The sequence below is a fragment of the Carcharhinus amblyrhynchos genome, chromosome 20 (assembly GCF_965287045.1).
Source record: "Carcharhinus amblyrhynchos chromosome 20, sCarAmb.v2.hapA, whole genome shotgun sequence".
Classification (NCBI taxonomy): Eukaryota; Metazoa; Chordata; class Chondrichthyes; order Carcharhiniformes; family Carcharhinidae; genus Carcharhinus; species Carcharhinus amblyrhynchos.
In genome coordinates, this window is record NC_137343.1 from 50489008 (window position 1) to 50503098 (window position 14091).

Below are 14091 nucleotides of genomic sequence, written 5' to 3' on the forward strand. Positions count from 1 at the left end.
TCGTGGGCCGAAGGGCCTGTTCTGCGCTGTAATGTTCTATGTTCTATATAAACCCACGTCAGAAAGGGTTTTTAACAGCTACTCCCGGATGCAACGAAAACATCACCGTGTTGCAAAATATCATGAAGGGAGCGAAGAAAAATCATATGGTCCTTGCTGTTGTCTTTGTTGATTTGGTAGAAGCGTTTGACTCCGTTGGTCACAAATTGTTAATCAAATCATCACAGACAGTTAAACTCCCAAAAGCCTTTTGTAGAGCTTATTCAAGACCTCTACACTGGTAACACCACGGTGGTCGAAGGCAATAAGTCTAAGACCGCCCCAATAAACATTGAGAGGGGTGTTAAACAAGGAGACCCACTCTCACCAATACTATTTAACATAGCAATGGATCCGCTGATTTGCAGTCTCGAAGAGGTTAGATCTGGTGTCAGCATGACGCTAGACGGAGCAAGAATAAACTGCTCAGCTCTTGCATTTGCGGATGACATCGCCCTCCTTAGCGATTTGTACGTCGGGATGACCTGAAACCTGAAGATTCTGCAGTCTTTTTGCGATTCGACAGGCTTGTCCGTTAACACCAACAAGACTAAAGGCTTCCACTTTACGTGTAAGAGGAAGACCTTCCTGTTAAATCAATGTAAGAACTGGCAGATTCAGAAGGAAGATATTGCATACATCCCCCCAAGAGAGACTGAGAAATATCTGGGAGGCCGGGTAGATCCTTGGGCAGGTGTAGAAGAAGGTGCATGGGAGGAGAGACTGAAGACCTGGATTTCCAGCTTACAGGCAGCAGCTCTCCGGCCAAGACAACGCGTGGAGTTGCTGACAGTCTATGTCATCCCGAGACTCTATTTCCACCTGATCCTATCTGAAGTGTCTCAGAATAAGCTTATCAAACTGGACCAACTCATCCGCAATGCTGTCAAGCAGTTCCTGCATCTTCCACCCCACACAACTGATGACATCTTCTATTCACTTGTTCGTAATAGAGGACTGGGAATTCCCAAGCTCGAAATCCAAATCCCACCTGCAGTAATTCGAAAATGGAAATCATTGTCTGCTTCCAATGGCCGAGTCATTTGCGCCTCCTTCCAGTTCTGTGAGCATTGGCGAAAACATCGAAGAACTGAGATCTCTTAATGCATTGAGGGAAATCGAGGACGTCATGCCAACTTCCAAAGTGAGCAACAATGATGAGACGGAGTCAATGAATATGATCAGAGCCGCAATACCAATGCTTGGTGCAGAGGAGGCAGATCCCACGAAGCCACTAAACAAATACGCAGGGTGGAGGGAATGGGAATTCTGCAAATGGAGGCAGCTAACCTGTCACTGTGTTGGAGTACACTATTACAATAATGACAAAATATCAAACAGTTGGATGAAGGCTGCGTACCAGCTTAAATCCCATCACTTCATTAATAACCTGTTACTCAGATGCAACCTATATCCCACAAGGGTAACCCTGTCAAGAGGAAAGCCCTTCGCCACAAAAACCTGCCGAGGATGTGAAGCAGGTGCAGAGACTCTCGGTCATATTTCCGGCTTCTGCCCATTTGTCAAGAACTGCAGGATCAAGCACCATAATAAGATCTTGGAACAGCTGCGCAATTGTGTTGGAAAATACGGCTGGACATCTTACCTCGAACCACAACTTATTGCCAACGATGATATCCTCTGGAAGCCAGACATCCTCTTCGAGAGGGAGAAAGATCAACGTGTTGCAGTGGTGGATGTGACAGTACGTTTTGAAGACAATTGCAGCAGCCCGGAAAAGGCATGGGAGGAAAAGTGCAAGAAATACCAACACCTTGGACCCGAGATTGAAACGTTGACTGGTTGCCTGGAACCCTGTTTCTTTGGATTTGTTGTCAGCGCCAGTAGCAAATGGCTGGAGAACAACAGCTCATGATGTTCCTGGGAATTAATAGATTCCAATCATTCGCCCAACAAATTTCAAGGCTCACCTTGTCACTTACGTTGGAGCTATTGGGGATCTTCAACGACAGGTGAGAGACTACTGATACCACAGGACAAGCTGGCCACTTGTCAGACCGTAGGGCTTATAGCCCGCCAGGAGGCCATATGAACTTACATGGAGGACTCCCTCATTGTCTATACAGTCTGGTGTATGTCTATTCATGTACATTGATGTCACCTATTACATCTACAGGTGCTTTGGTCCACCTTGTTGGCCAACAAGGGGAGTGCACTCAGTGGATCATGCTTGGGTGGCTTTTGGATGTTGCTTTGAGAGTTGCCCAGTACTCCACGTCCGTTAGTATACGCTAACTCTGGACCGATCAATGAGCAACACGTCAGCTCAGTGACTAGCACTGCTTGCTGTACAGTTACAGGGACCCAGGGCGGATTCCCAGCTTGGGTCAATGTCTGGGGGAGTTTGCACATTCTCCCCGTGTTTGCGTGGGTTTTCTCCAGGTACTCTGGTTTCCTCCCACATCCTAAAAATGTGCTTACTAGGCTGATTGGCAACAATAAATTGTCCTTTAATTGGATCTCCCTTAATCTGGCATATATGTAATTCCCTAAATTTCCACCCTCTTTATTGTGGAGTGTTTCGTGCACTGGATACCGACAACCTGGCTCATTAGGCCCATTTAGATCTGGGATGACTGATTGAAAGCTAGCTTTACCATCTATAGCTGAGACCTCAACTCACGTTCCTCAATTAAAATCAGTGGGCCCTTGACTGTGGTTCCACTAGAGATAGACAAAAATGTCGACGAGCGACGTAAAGAATCGAACAAGGCACTCAATGAGTGTGTTAAAATAGACCAGTGAGTCTAATGTTGGCACTGGGCAAGTTGCTGGAGTCCATTATCAAGGATTTCATAACTCAGCTTTGGAAAGCAGTGGTATAATCAGACAAAGTCAGCATGGATTTACAAAGGGGAAATCATGCTTGAAGAATCTATTGGAATTCTCTGAGGATGTAACTAGAAGAGTTGACCAAGGAGAACCAGTTGATGTGGTTTATTTAGACTTTCAGAAAACTTTTGACAAGGTTTCACACACTGCTATGTAAAGTTAAAGTACATGGGATTGCAGGTCTTAAAATGGATCAAAAGCTGGTTAACAGATAGGAGGCGAAGAGTTGACATAAATGGGTATTTTTCTGAATTTTCTGATTCTGATTAACTAGTGGATACTGCAGGGATTTATACTGGGACATTATGTATTAATGATTTGGAAGAGGGAACAAAATGTATAATAACATATGTATAATAAAGGTAATACAATATTCAGTGGGAGGGTGCAGAGATGCTTCAGCGTGATTTGGAAAGGCTGACTGAGCGGGCATGTGCATGGCAGATGCAGTATAATGTGGATAAATGTGAGGTTATCCACTTCCAGTAGCAAAAATAGGAAGGTACATTATTATTTGAATGAGTGTAAATTGAGAGAGGTCAATACTCAGCGAGACTTTGGTGTCTTTGTGTATCAGTCACTGAAAGTAAGCATGCAGGTACAGCAGGCAGTAAAGAATGCAAATGGTACGCTGGCCTACATAACAAGAGAACTTAACCATAGGAAAAGGAATGTTTTACTCAAATGTATAGGGTGTTGGTGAGGGTACATTGGAATATTGTATGTCGTTTTGTCCTTATCTGAGGAAAGGTGTCCTTGTTATAGAGGGAGTGCAGAATATGTTTACCCAGCTGATTCCTAGGTTGGTCAGTCATATGAGGAGAGACTAAGTCGGTTAGCATTACATTCATCGGAGTTTACAAGAGTGAGAGGGGATCTCATACAAACTTATAAAATTCTATCAGAATTATACAAGGTAGATTCACAAAGAATGTTCCCAATGGTGAGAGAGTCCAGAACTAGAGGTCATAATTTAAGGATAAGGGGAAGGCATTTAATGATTGAGGTAAGGAGGAATCTCTTTGCCCAGGGAGTAGTGAATCTGTGGAATTCACTACCACAGAAAGTAGCTGAGGCCAAAACATTGTGACTTCAAGGAGAAATTAGATATAGTTCTTGGGACTGAAGGGATATGGGGGGGAAGACTGGGTCAGGATATTGAATTTGATGATCAGCCATGATGAAAATGAATGGAGGAGCAGGCTTAAAAGGCCAAATGGCCTCCTCCTGCTTTTATTTTCTAAGTTTCTATGAAGATTGATGGACAATTAAAAATGTAATAAGGTAGAAGATGAAATATGAGGGTAAGTTAGCCAGTAATACGAAAGAAGATTGCATGAGTTTTTAAAAGTATATAAATGATAAGAAAGGGGCAAGAATGGAGATTGGACTGCTGGAAAATGAGGCTGGAGAAGTAATAATGGGGAATTAAAAAATGACGTTGGAACTGATTAGGTGCTTTGCATCAGTCTTCATGGTGGAAGACAACAATAACATACCAAAAATTCAAGAGAGTCGGGGGACAGAGGTGAGTGTAGTGGCCATTACGAAGGAGAAATCCCTAGTCTCCCCACAATCTGGTTTCCAATGTGGAGCGCCGTAAGCGTAGACAAGGGTCATGGGTAGAAGAGGGGACTCACAATGTTGAAATGGCTTGTTGGGCCGAAGGGCCTGTTTCCTGTGCTGTTCTTTGTTCTAGAAATGCTAGGGTAGCTGAACTCTCAAGATGGATAAATCACCTGGACCAGATGGACTGCACCCAAGATCTGAAGGGAATAGTTGAAGAGATTGTGGAAGCATTGGCGATGATTTTTCAGGAATCACTGAAGTCAGGGAGGATCCCAGAGGACTGGAAAATCACTAATGGAACACCCCAGTTTAAAAAGGGTGGGAGGCAAAAGACAGGGAATTATAGGCTGGTTAGCCTGACCTTGGTCATTCCTAAGATTATAACGTCCATTGTTAAGGATGAGATTTCAGAATACTTGGATGTGCATGGTAAAATAGGGTGAATCAGTATGGTTTCATCAAGGAAGGGTCATGCCTGCCAAATCTGTTAGAATTCTTTGAAGAGGCAATGAGCAGGTTAGACAGAGAGCCAGCGGATTCCAGAGGGCCTTTGACAAGGTGCTGTACAAGAGGCTGCTGAATAAGATAAGAGCTCATGATGTTAGAGTCAGGGTACTAGCATGGATAGAAGATTGGCTGACTGGTAGAAGGCAGAGAGTGGGGATAAAAGGGTCCTTTTCAGGGGGCAGCCAGTCACTAGTGGAGTCCCACAGGGTTTAGTGTTCAGAACACAATTCTTCACTTCATACATCAATGATCTAGATGAAGGAACTGAGGGCACTGTGGCAAAAAGTTGAAGTAACTAACGTTAAACTTAGTCACAAGTCTCACATCAACACTGCAATGAAGTTATGTGAAATTCCTCTAGTCACTGCACTCCGATGCCTCTTTGGGTCAATGCACCTAACCAGCACTCTTTCAGACTGTGGGAGGAAACCAGAGTACCTGGAAGAAAGCCATACAGACACGGGGAGAATGCAAATTACACACAGTGACCCAAGTGGGAATCAAACACAGGTCCCTGGCACTGAGGCAGCGGTGCTAACCACTGTGTCACCTGCCGCCCCATAAGTTTACAGATGATACAAAGATAGGCAGGTAGAGAGGACGGGTATTGATGGAGGGGAGGCTGTAGAAGGACTTGGACAGGTTAGGAGTGGGCAAAAAAGTGGCAGGTGGAATACAACATGGGAAAGTGTAAAGTCATGCACGTTGGTAGGAAGAATGGAAATAGAGACTATTTTCTAAGTGGGGACAGAATTCAGAAATGCAAAGGGTTTTGGGAATCCTAGTTCAGGATTCTCCTAAGACAAACATGCAGGTTGAGTTGGTAGTTAGAAGCAAATGCAATGTTAGCATTCATGTCGAGAGGACTAGAATATAAAAGCAGCAATGCAGTACTGAAGCTTTATAAGGTTCTGGTTAAGATTCTGGAATTTAATGTTGGCAAGTGTGAGGTGGTCCACTTTGGTAGGAAGAATGGTAGGAAGGACTATTACTTACGTGGCGAAAAACTGCAGCAGGCGACGGTGCAGAGGGACCTCGGGGTCCTTGTGCATGAGTCGCAAAAACCCAGCCTGCAGGTGCAGCAGGTGGTCAGGAAGGCGAATGGGATGCTGGCCTTCATAGCGAGGGGGATTGAATATAAAAGTAGGGAGGTCTTGCTGCAGCTGTATAGGGCATTGGTGAGGCCGCAGCTGGAGTACTGTGTGCAGTTTTGGGCGCCGCACCTGCGCAAGGATATTTTGGCCTTGGAGGGAGTGCAGAGGAGGTTTACTAGGCTGATACCGGAGTTGAGGGGGTTGAGCTATGAGGAGAGGCTGAATAAACTAGGCTTGTACTCGTTAGAGTTTAGAAGAATGAGGGGAGATCTCATTGAGACGTATAAGATGATGAATGGGATGGATAGGATAGAGGTGGAAAGACTCTTCCCGCTCAAAAAAGACAGTAGGACTAGGGGGCACAGCCTCAAGATAAAGGGGGGGCGGTTCAGAACGGAGTTGAGGAGGAACTTCTTCACTCAAAGGGTGGTGAATCTCTGGAATTCTCTGCCCGTTGAAGTGGTGGAGGCTGCCTCGCTAAATATTTTTAAGAAGCGGGTTGATGGGTTTTTGATAAGAGAAGGGATTAAGGGTTATGGGGAGAGGGCGGGAAAGTGGAACTGAGCCACGACAGATCAGCCATGATCTTATTGAATGGCGGGGCAGGCTCGAAGGGCCAGATGGCCTACTCCTGCTCCTATTTCTTATGTTCTTATGTTCTTATGTTAGACTACATTTGGAATATTGAGAGGGATTTTGGGCCCCCTATCCAATTAAGGATGTGTTGGCCTTGGAGAGTGTCAAGAGGAAGTTTGTGAGAATGATCCCAGGAATGAAAGCCTTGATGTATGAGGAGCGTTTGAGGACGCTGAGTCTGAACTTGATGTGAGTTTGGAAGAGTGAGGGAGGATCTCATTGAAACTTACAGAATACTGAAAGGTCTGAATAGAATGGACATGGTGAAGATGTTCCCATTAATAGACTACGATCCAAGGGCACAACCTCAGATGAAGAGACGATCCTTTAGAACGGAGAAGGGACTTCTCCAGCCAGAGGGTGGCGAATCTATGGAATTCATTGCCACAGAGGGCTGTGGAGGCCAAGTGGTTGAATATATTTAAGACAGATATAGATATGTTCTTGATTGGTAAGAGGATCAAAGGTTACATGGAAAAGACAAGAGAATTGGGTCGAGAAACATATCAGCCATGATCTAATGGTGGAACACTCAATGGGCCAGATGGCCTAGTTCTGCTTTTATATCTTATGGGAGACTTATAAAGAAGTCAAATGCACATGGGACACGGCAATTTGATGAAGTGGATTCAAAATTGACTTAGTTGTAGGAGACAGAATGTGATGACAGAAGGCTGCATCAGTGATTGGAAGCCAGTGTTGTACCACAGGAATCTGAGTTGAGTCCCCTCTTCAATAAATATAAACGACATAGATGACTACTTGGTGGGGGGGTATAAGTCTGGGGTGACAAAAAATTGGCTGAGTGGTTAACAGCGAGTATTCAATGAATAAGGAGAGGCTGGATAGACTGGGTCTTTTTTCTCTGAAGCGTAGGGGTGATCTTATAGAGCTCTATAAAATAATGAGGGGCATAGATCAACCAGTCAATATCTTTTCCCAAACGTAAGAGAGTCCAAAACTAGAGGGCATAGGTTTAAGGTGAGAGAGGAGAGACAAAAGGGTCCAAGGGGCAATTTTTTCACGGAGGATGGTGAGTTTCTGGAACAAGCTGCCAGCGGTAGTAGAGGCATGTACGATTTTGTCTTTTAAAAAGCGTTTAGCCAGTTACACGGGTAAGATGGGTATAGAGAGATATGGGCTAAAAGAGGACAATTGGGACTAGCTTAATGGTATAAACTAGGCAGCATGGGCAAGTTGGGCCAAAGGGCCTGTTACCTTGCTGTAAAGCTCTGATTCCATGAATGGCATAGGAAGTTTTGAGGAGCCAAGAGACCTTTGGTATGTTTGTCCATAGATCTCTGAAGGCAGAAAGGCATATTGGGGGGGTGGTGAAAAAGGCATATGGGACAGTCACCTTTAGCAATCAATTACAAAAGCAGGGAAGTTATGTTGGAGTTGTATAGAGCTTTGATAAGGACACAGCTAGAGTACTGTGTGCAGTTCTAGACATTATAGGAAGGATGCGATTGCACTGGAGGAGGTGCAGAGGAGATTTATCAGGACGTTGCCTGGGATGGAACATTTAAGTCACGAGGAGAGGTTGGATAGCTTAGATTGTTTTCATTAGAGCAAAGAAAACTGAGCAACAACCTGATCAAGGTGTACAAGACTGAGGGACATGGGCAGGATGGATAAGGAGCTGATGTTCCCTTTTGTTAAAGGGTCAGTCACGAGGGGAAATGGGTTCAAGGTGAGGGGCAGGAGGTTTGGGGAGGGGCGGGGGGGATGAGAGGAAAAACCTCTCTCTTTTTACAGTGATGATGACCTGGAATCAACACCCTCGGAGGGTGATAGAGGCAGGTTGCCTGAACATCCTTTAAAAAGCACCTGGCTGAGCACTTGGCACGTCATAATATTCAAGGTTATGGGCCAAGTGATGGTAAATGGGATTAGGTAGACAGGTAGGTCAGATGCTTCTCATGTGTCAGAGCAGACTGAATGGGGCAAAGGGCCACTTTGCACTGTGATTCTATGAAAAACATTTTCACCCAGACAGTGCTGGAACCTAGAACTCATTGCCTGAAAGGGTGGTAAATGCAGGAATTCTCAATATGCAAGAAGCATCTAGACAAGCACTTGAAACACCATAACATTTCAAAACTACAGATTAAGTGTTGGAAAATGGGATTAGGATGGCTTGTGCAGGTACGATAGGCTGAAGGGCCTATTTCTGTGCTGTACAACTCTAAGACTTGCATTTTCCTTCTTCAAATTAAAAACAAAATTAATTAGTTGTAAAGCATACTATGCTTATAAACAGTAATATTTTTGATATTAAATTTTCTGCTATGGATTGTACCAAAATCACACCAGCCTTTTAGTATGTTCCAGATGAGGATTTCCCCTATGTTGATTTACAGGGAGTGTACAGAACCTCTGGTCACTCACTATCACTGTGTAGGGGAATTGTTGAGTTAGCTCTTTGGGAGACTCTATATCCAGCAACACTAGCAGCAAACACCCACAGTCATCGACACCATCCACCTCATGTTTCTTTGACTATATCTGACTACACTGACCAGCCCCATTCTGCTCCAGCCTGTAGTTATCGCGCTCCCAGCTGGCCTGAGGCAGTCTCAGTGCTGACCACTGCTGCCCCGAGGCGGGCTCTGTGCTGACCATTGCTGCCCCGAGGTGAACTCTGTGCTGACCACAGCTACCCCGAGGTGAACTCTGTGCTGACCACTGCTGCCCCGAGGTGATGAACTCGATGCTGACCACTGCGGCCCCGAGGTGATGAACTCGATGCTGACCACTGCGGCCCCGAGGTGATGAACTCGATGCTGACCACTGCGGCCCCGAGGTGATGAACTCGATGCTGACCACTGCGGCCCCGAAGCGGACTCACTCTGGACACCATTACTGCTCAAATGCCCGCGCTTTATCCACCCAATCAGCGCTCTCTCTCCCGGCCCAGCCTTAGCCAATCAACAGCGGCTCTGGGTGGGGGGGTCAGAGCTCATCCAATCAGCAGCTGGCTCTGCCCCAGTGTTGTCCAATCATCCGTCCCCCATTCTCACCTGACGCTCTCCTCTCCGCCAATCAGCAGCTCCCTCTCATCCACCCCGCTGTCCGCCAATCAGAATCGCTGTCTCAGTTGCTCCGGGGCCTGCCGGCCGGCCTGCCTGTCAGTGTCGCGGTTTGATGACGGTGATCGGCGCGGCGGATTGAAGCTGGCGAGCGGCTTGGGGCTCTCGCTGCTGGGGAACCTGTGGGGCCGCCTGCGGCCGAGGGCCTGCGGGGAGAGCATGGCGGCCCTGCCCATGCAGCAGCCCAGTTACCTGCTGGTGAGTCAGCTCACCCAGCTCCCCCCCTCCTTCCTCACACCCAGTTCAAACTCTTCAGGCTGGTGTATTTTCCTCCTTCAATTTCAATTCCTGGTGGAGCATACAATCCTGGTCAGCAATAACATCCTTGAAGTTAAATTTTCTGCAAGTACTGTGGCGGCTGCAAATCTGAAATTAAAAACAGACACACTCAGCATCTCTGTGGCGAGAGAGAGGAAAAAACACAGTTCAGAATGGGAAGGTGGGGTGGGGATAAGCTCATAAAGTAGTTATGGGGAGGGGGGGTCTAAAGGGAAGGAGATGGGAAAATTCTGTTATAGACAGGAGAGAGTGATCTAAATAACAAGCAGTGGTGGTGTAAGGCTGTTCGCAACGAGAGCCGTAAGTATTTTACAGCATAGACGTGGTGGGCCAAAGGGCCTGCTTCGGATTGTTTCTCGCGTGCTGTGCAGACAAAGCATACCGTTCGTAGAAAAGGAAACGAGAGAGCAGAATGTAACGTTACAGCCATAGCTAGGGTGTACAGCTTAATGCGAGGTAAGACCGTTCAAAAGTCTGACAGCAGAAGGGAAGAAGCTGTTCTTGAGTTGGTTGGTGTGTAATCTCAGACTTTTGTATCTTTTTCCCGACGGATAAAGGTGGAAGAGAGAACGTCCGAGGTGCGTGGGGTCCTTAATTATGCTGGCTGCTTTCCTGAGGCAGTGGGAAGTGTAGGTGGAGGCTGGTTTGAATGATGGACTGGGCTACGTTTGTAACACGTTTCTTGTGATCTTGGCCCGTGCTATATGACTCTAATTCACTCGGTTTCTCTTCCCACAGATGCTGCCAGACCTGCTGAGTTTTTCCAGCACTTTATGTTTTAACTGTAGAAAAATAAAACTGAATCGGGAAGACTCAGTGCTGAAAGGCCTCATTGTGCATTGTGACTACTCTGCAGCTGGGGCAGTGGCTGTATTGATCTTGCAGAAAGCCAACGCAACTCAGTGCTGAATGGCCACAGTGTGCACTGTCCAGTCTATGACAACTGATTTCTTGTTGCTCACTCCCAAGGATTTTTGTTCCGTTGTGTTGTAACTTTCTGGAATTAATTTCTGCTCTTTGGTTTCTTTAAAATATCTCACCACTGAATTTTGACTCACATTTGGGCTTTTTATCTCCCTTTTCTGGTGTTATTCAAGGCTCAGATCCTCTTCTAAAACAGAAACACTTCTTCGTCAAGAAATGTTCTCTTTTTGCAGGCTCTTCTTAAAGCAGATGGCACGAACAAACCTCTATTTCAGCGATGCTACGAATTGTCCAAAGTGATAGAAGATTATTCTCCCAAGGTATGAAGCTACTGTGTTTACCTTTGTTTTGCTTTAGTGCCAATTTGCAATGACTCTTCCATTAATTCATAACACTGTTTATAATGTCATGTCTCTTCCACCATGGGAAATAGTTGGACCTAATCCACAATTCCTCCTTTCTCATAGGCCATAAGCACACTTCTTGGGAATGTGCAGTCTGTTATAGTACACACTCTGCTGCCCTTGCTGAGAACTAATGGCAAGGATGGAGAATAACTTGAGACTGCAATACTGGGTGGCTGGCTGGACATTGAATGAGGGGTCAGTCATTTGAAGCACACGAGGATAAATTTCACTCAAATATGTTGTGAATCCTTAATTCTCTTAACCCAGAGAGCTGAGGATGCTCAGTTTTTGAGCATATTCAAAACTGAGATTGTAGATGTTTGGGCATAAATGATACAAAAATAGTGTGGGTATATGGAGTTAAGGTAGAAGATCAGTGACGATGCTGCTAAATGAAGGTACAGGTTCAACAGGGCAAATGAGCTCCTCCCATCTGTAATGTTCTTATACATTTCCCAGTCAGGGGGGCCTTTATATTTTAAAGTATGTTTTTAGCCTCTTTAGCAGTATTTAGCTATTGAGCTGCTTTGTGAACCTGTTTTGTATTTGTTTCCAGGAGCTCCATTTGATTTTCCCTTGGCTGATGGAGTGTGTGTTTGGTAACCAGGATGGCAGCATTCCTGGTTGGAACATACGGTATTTGCAAAGTCGAATGAGCCCATCTGAATACGTAGCTGTGGTTGACTTCTTGGATCCCAGGTGTGATAATTCTTTTCTTCTTGATGGACAAGGATAGAGCTGGGCTTTGAATCTCAGGAGCCTAAACTAGTTAACCTTTCTTGTTGCACATTGCCTATTTAGCTTTTGTTAGTGTGGCCTGATGCCTGGCTCCATCAGGAGGTTAAAGCAGCAGCACTCCAGGCACATGATCTCTGTGCCCCTGACTTGCCAAATCATCTGTTCTTCCCAATGTCCCTTTAGAATCATAGAACCCTACTGTGCAAAAGGAGGCCATTTGGCCCATTGAGTCTGCACCAACCACAATCCCACCCAGGCCCTATCCCCATAACCCCATGCTTTTACCCCACCTAGCCCCCTGACACTAAGGGGCAATTTAGCGTGGCCAATCCACCTAACTCACACATCTTTAGACTGTGAGGAAACCGGAGCACCTGGAGAAAACCTATGCAGACCCAAGCCGGGATTCGAACCTGGGACCCTGGCGCTGTGAGTAAGCCATGCTAACCACTGTGTCACCTTTTGTCGCAGACTGCTGAAATGAATGTCTTCTCTCTATACACTCACCACCCTCTGGAAAAAATTGCCTCTCTGGACCTTTTTGTATCTCTCGCCTCACACCTTAAACCTGTGCCCTCTAGTTTTAGACTCCCCTACTTTAGCTTCAGGAAGAATCAATCTTTACCGAATCTTAGGTTTATTCACAAATTAAAACATCAGAAATGTATCGCCCCTAACCCTACAACTCCCCAACCAGTGTCTGTAATAATAAGTATGGTTGGCCTCTGCTCCTTGCGATTATGAGTATACAGTACTGAAGTATCTACACGCTGTTGTTCTTGCTGAGAACACGTCAGAATGCCCAACGTGACAGATTGTTTTCTATAGGCGAGCCTGAAGCAGCACTTTCATTCTATTTAACACAGTGTACCTGCAGCGGGAGTGCTTGATGGTGAAGCTGGGTGGAAAGAGTCTTTGATATCATACTGTGTTAACTTGTTTTTCTGGAGACAACAGACAGATAATCACTAATAAAGAAAAGATCACACTTCTATAGGGACTTTCATAAAGCCAGGATGTCCCAAAGTGTCTTACAGATGATTAAGTACTTTTGAAGTGTAGATTGTTAGAATTCTTTCATGGGATGTGGATGTCACTGGCTAGATCAGCATTTATTGCTCATCCCTAACTGACCATGAGAAAGTTGTGAGCTGCCTTCTTGAATTGCCAAAGTCCCTGTGGTGTAGGAACTGTTATAATGTAGAAAACAGTAGTAGCTGAAGATCAGCATCAATTAGTTTCATGTTTCTTGTTCAGGAGCTGTATATGTAAAGCTAGGAAACATTAATTTACTGGGGAAAATGAAATTGGCCATTAATTTCCCCTGCTGTCCATTCCAGCCTGTTAATTGTATACATTAGAGTTACAGGTGGAGGGCATTCATTACGTAAATACTTGAGCATGCACAGAGAGACACTTACTGACACTGGCAGGTTGTAGGGTTAGGGGCTATACATTTCAAATGTTTTAATTTGTGAATTAATCTAAGACTCGTTAAAGATTGACACATCCTAAAACTAAAGTAGTGGAGTTTAAAACTAGAGGGCACAGGTTTAAGGTGAGGGGGAGAGATAGAAAAGAGTCCAGAGGGGCAATTTTTTCAGAGGGTGGGGAGTGTCTGGAACAAGCTGCCAGAGGTAGTAGAGGCAGGTACAATTTTGTCTTAAAAAATGTTTAGAGTCTTACATGGGTAAGATGGTTATTGAAGGATATGGGCCAACTGCGGGCAATTGGGATTAGCTTAGCTGCTTTAAAAAAAAGGCAGCATGGACAATTTGGGCTGATGTTTCCATGCTGTAAGCCTCTGACTCTTAACACAGCCACTTAAACCAGTCCATCTCTAAAACCCCCTTTTCTCCTTTGACCTATCATTCTGTTGGTGGGTTTAGGGCAGCTTGTTGCACTCTGGATCCTCTGCGGTGCTCAACGTGACTCAAACCAAATCCTCCAGTG

General features: G+C 45.3%; 1 protein-coding gene across 4 annotated transcripts in view; it reads left to right on the plus strand.

Annotated features, from left to right (window-relative positions):
- The first annotated feature begins 9834 nt into the window (after nucleotides 1–9834).
- The window catches only part of smpd4 (sphingomyelin phosphodiesterase 4), a 67823-nt gene continuing 63566 nt past the window's right edge, over nucleotides 9835–14091 (plus strand). For 2 of the 4 annotated variants that reach the window (XM_080208592.1, XM_080208593.1), the window contains exons 1-3: nucleotides 9835–9988; nucleotides 11227–11313; nucleotides 11957–12099. In XM_080208592.1, coding sequence (XP_080064718.1) covers nucleotides 9950–9988; nucleotides 11227–11313; nucleotides 11957–12099 — 269 coding nt within the window. In that variant the 5' untranslated portion in view covers nucleotides 9835–9949. The remainder of the gene's footprint in view (nucleotides 9989–11226; nucleotides 11314–11956; nucleotides 12100–14091) is intronic. The other 2 variants (XM_080208590.1, XM_080208591.1) reach the window with 1 other exon arrangement.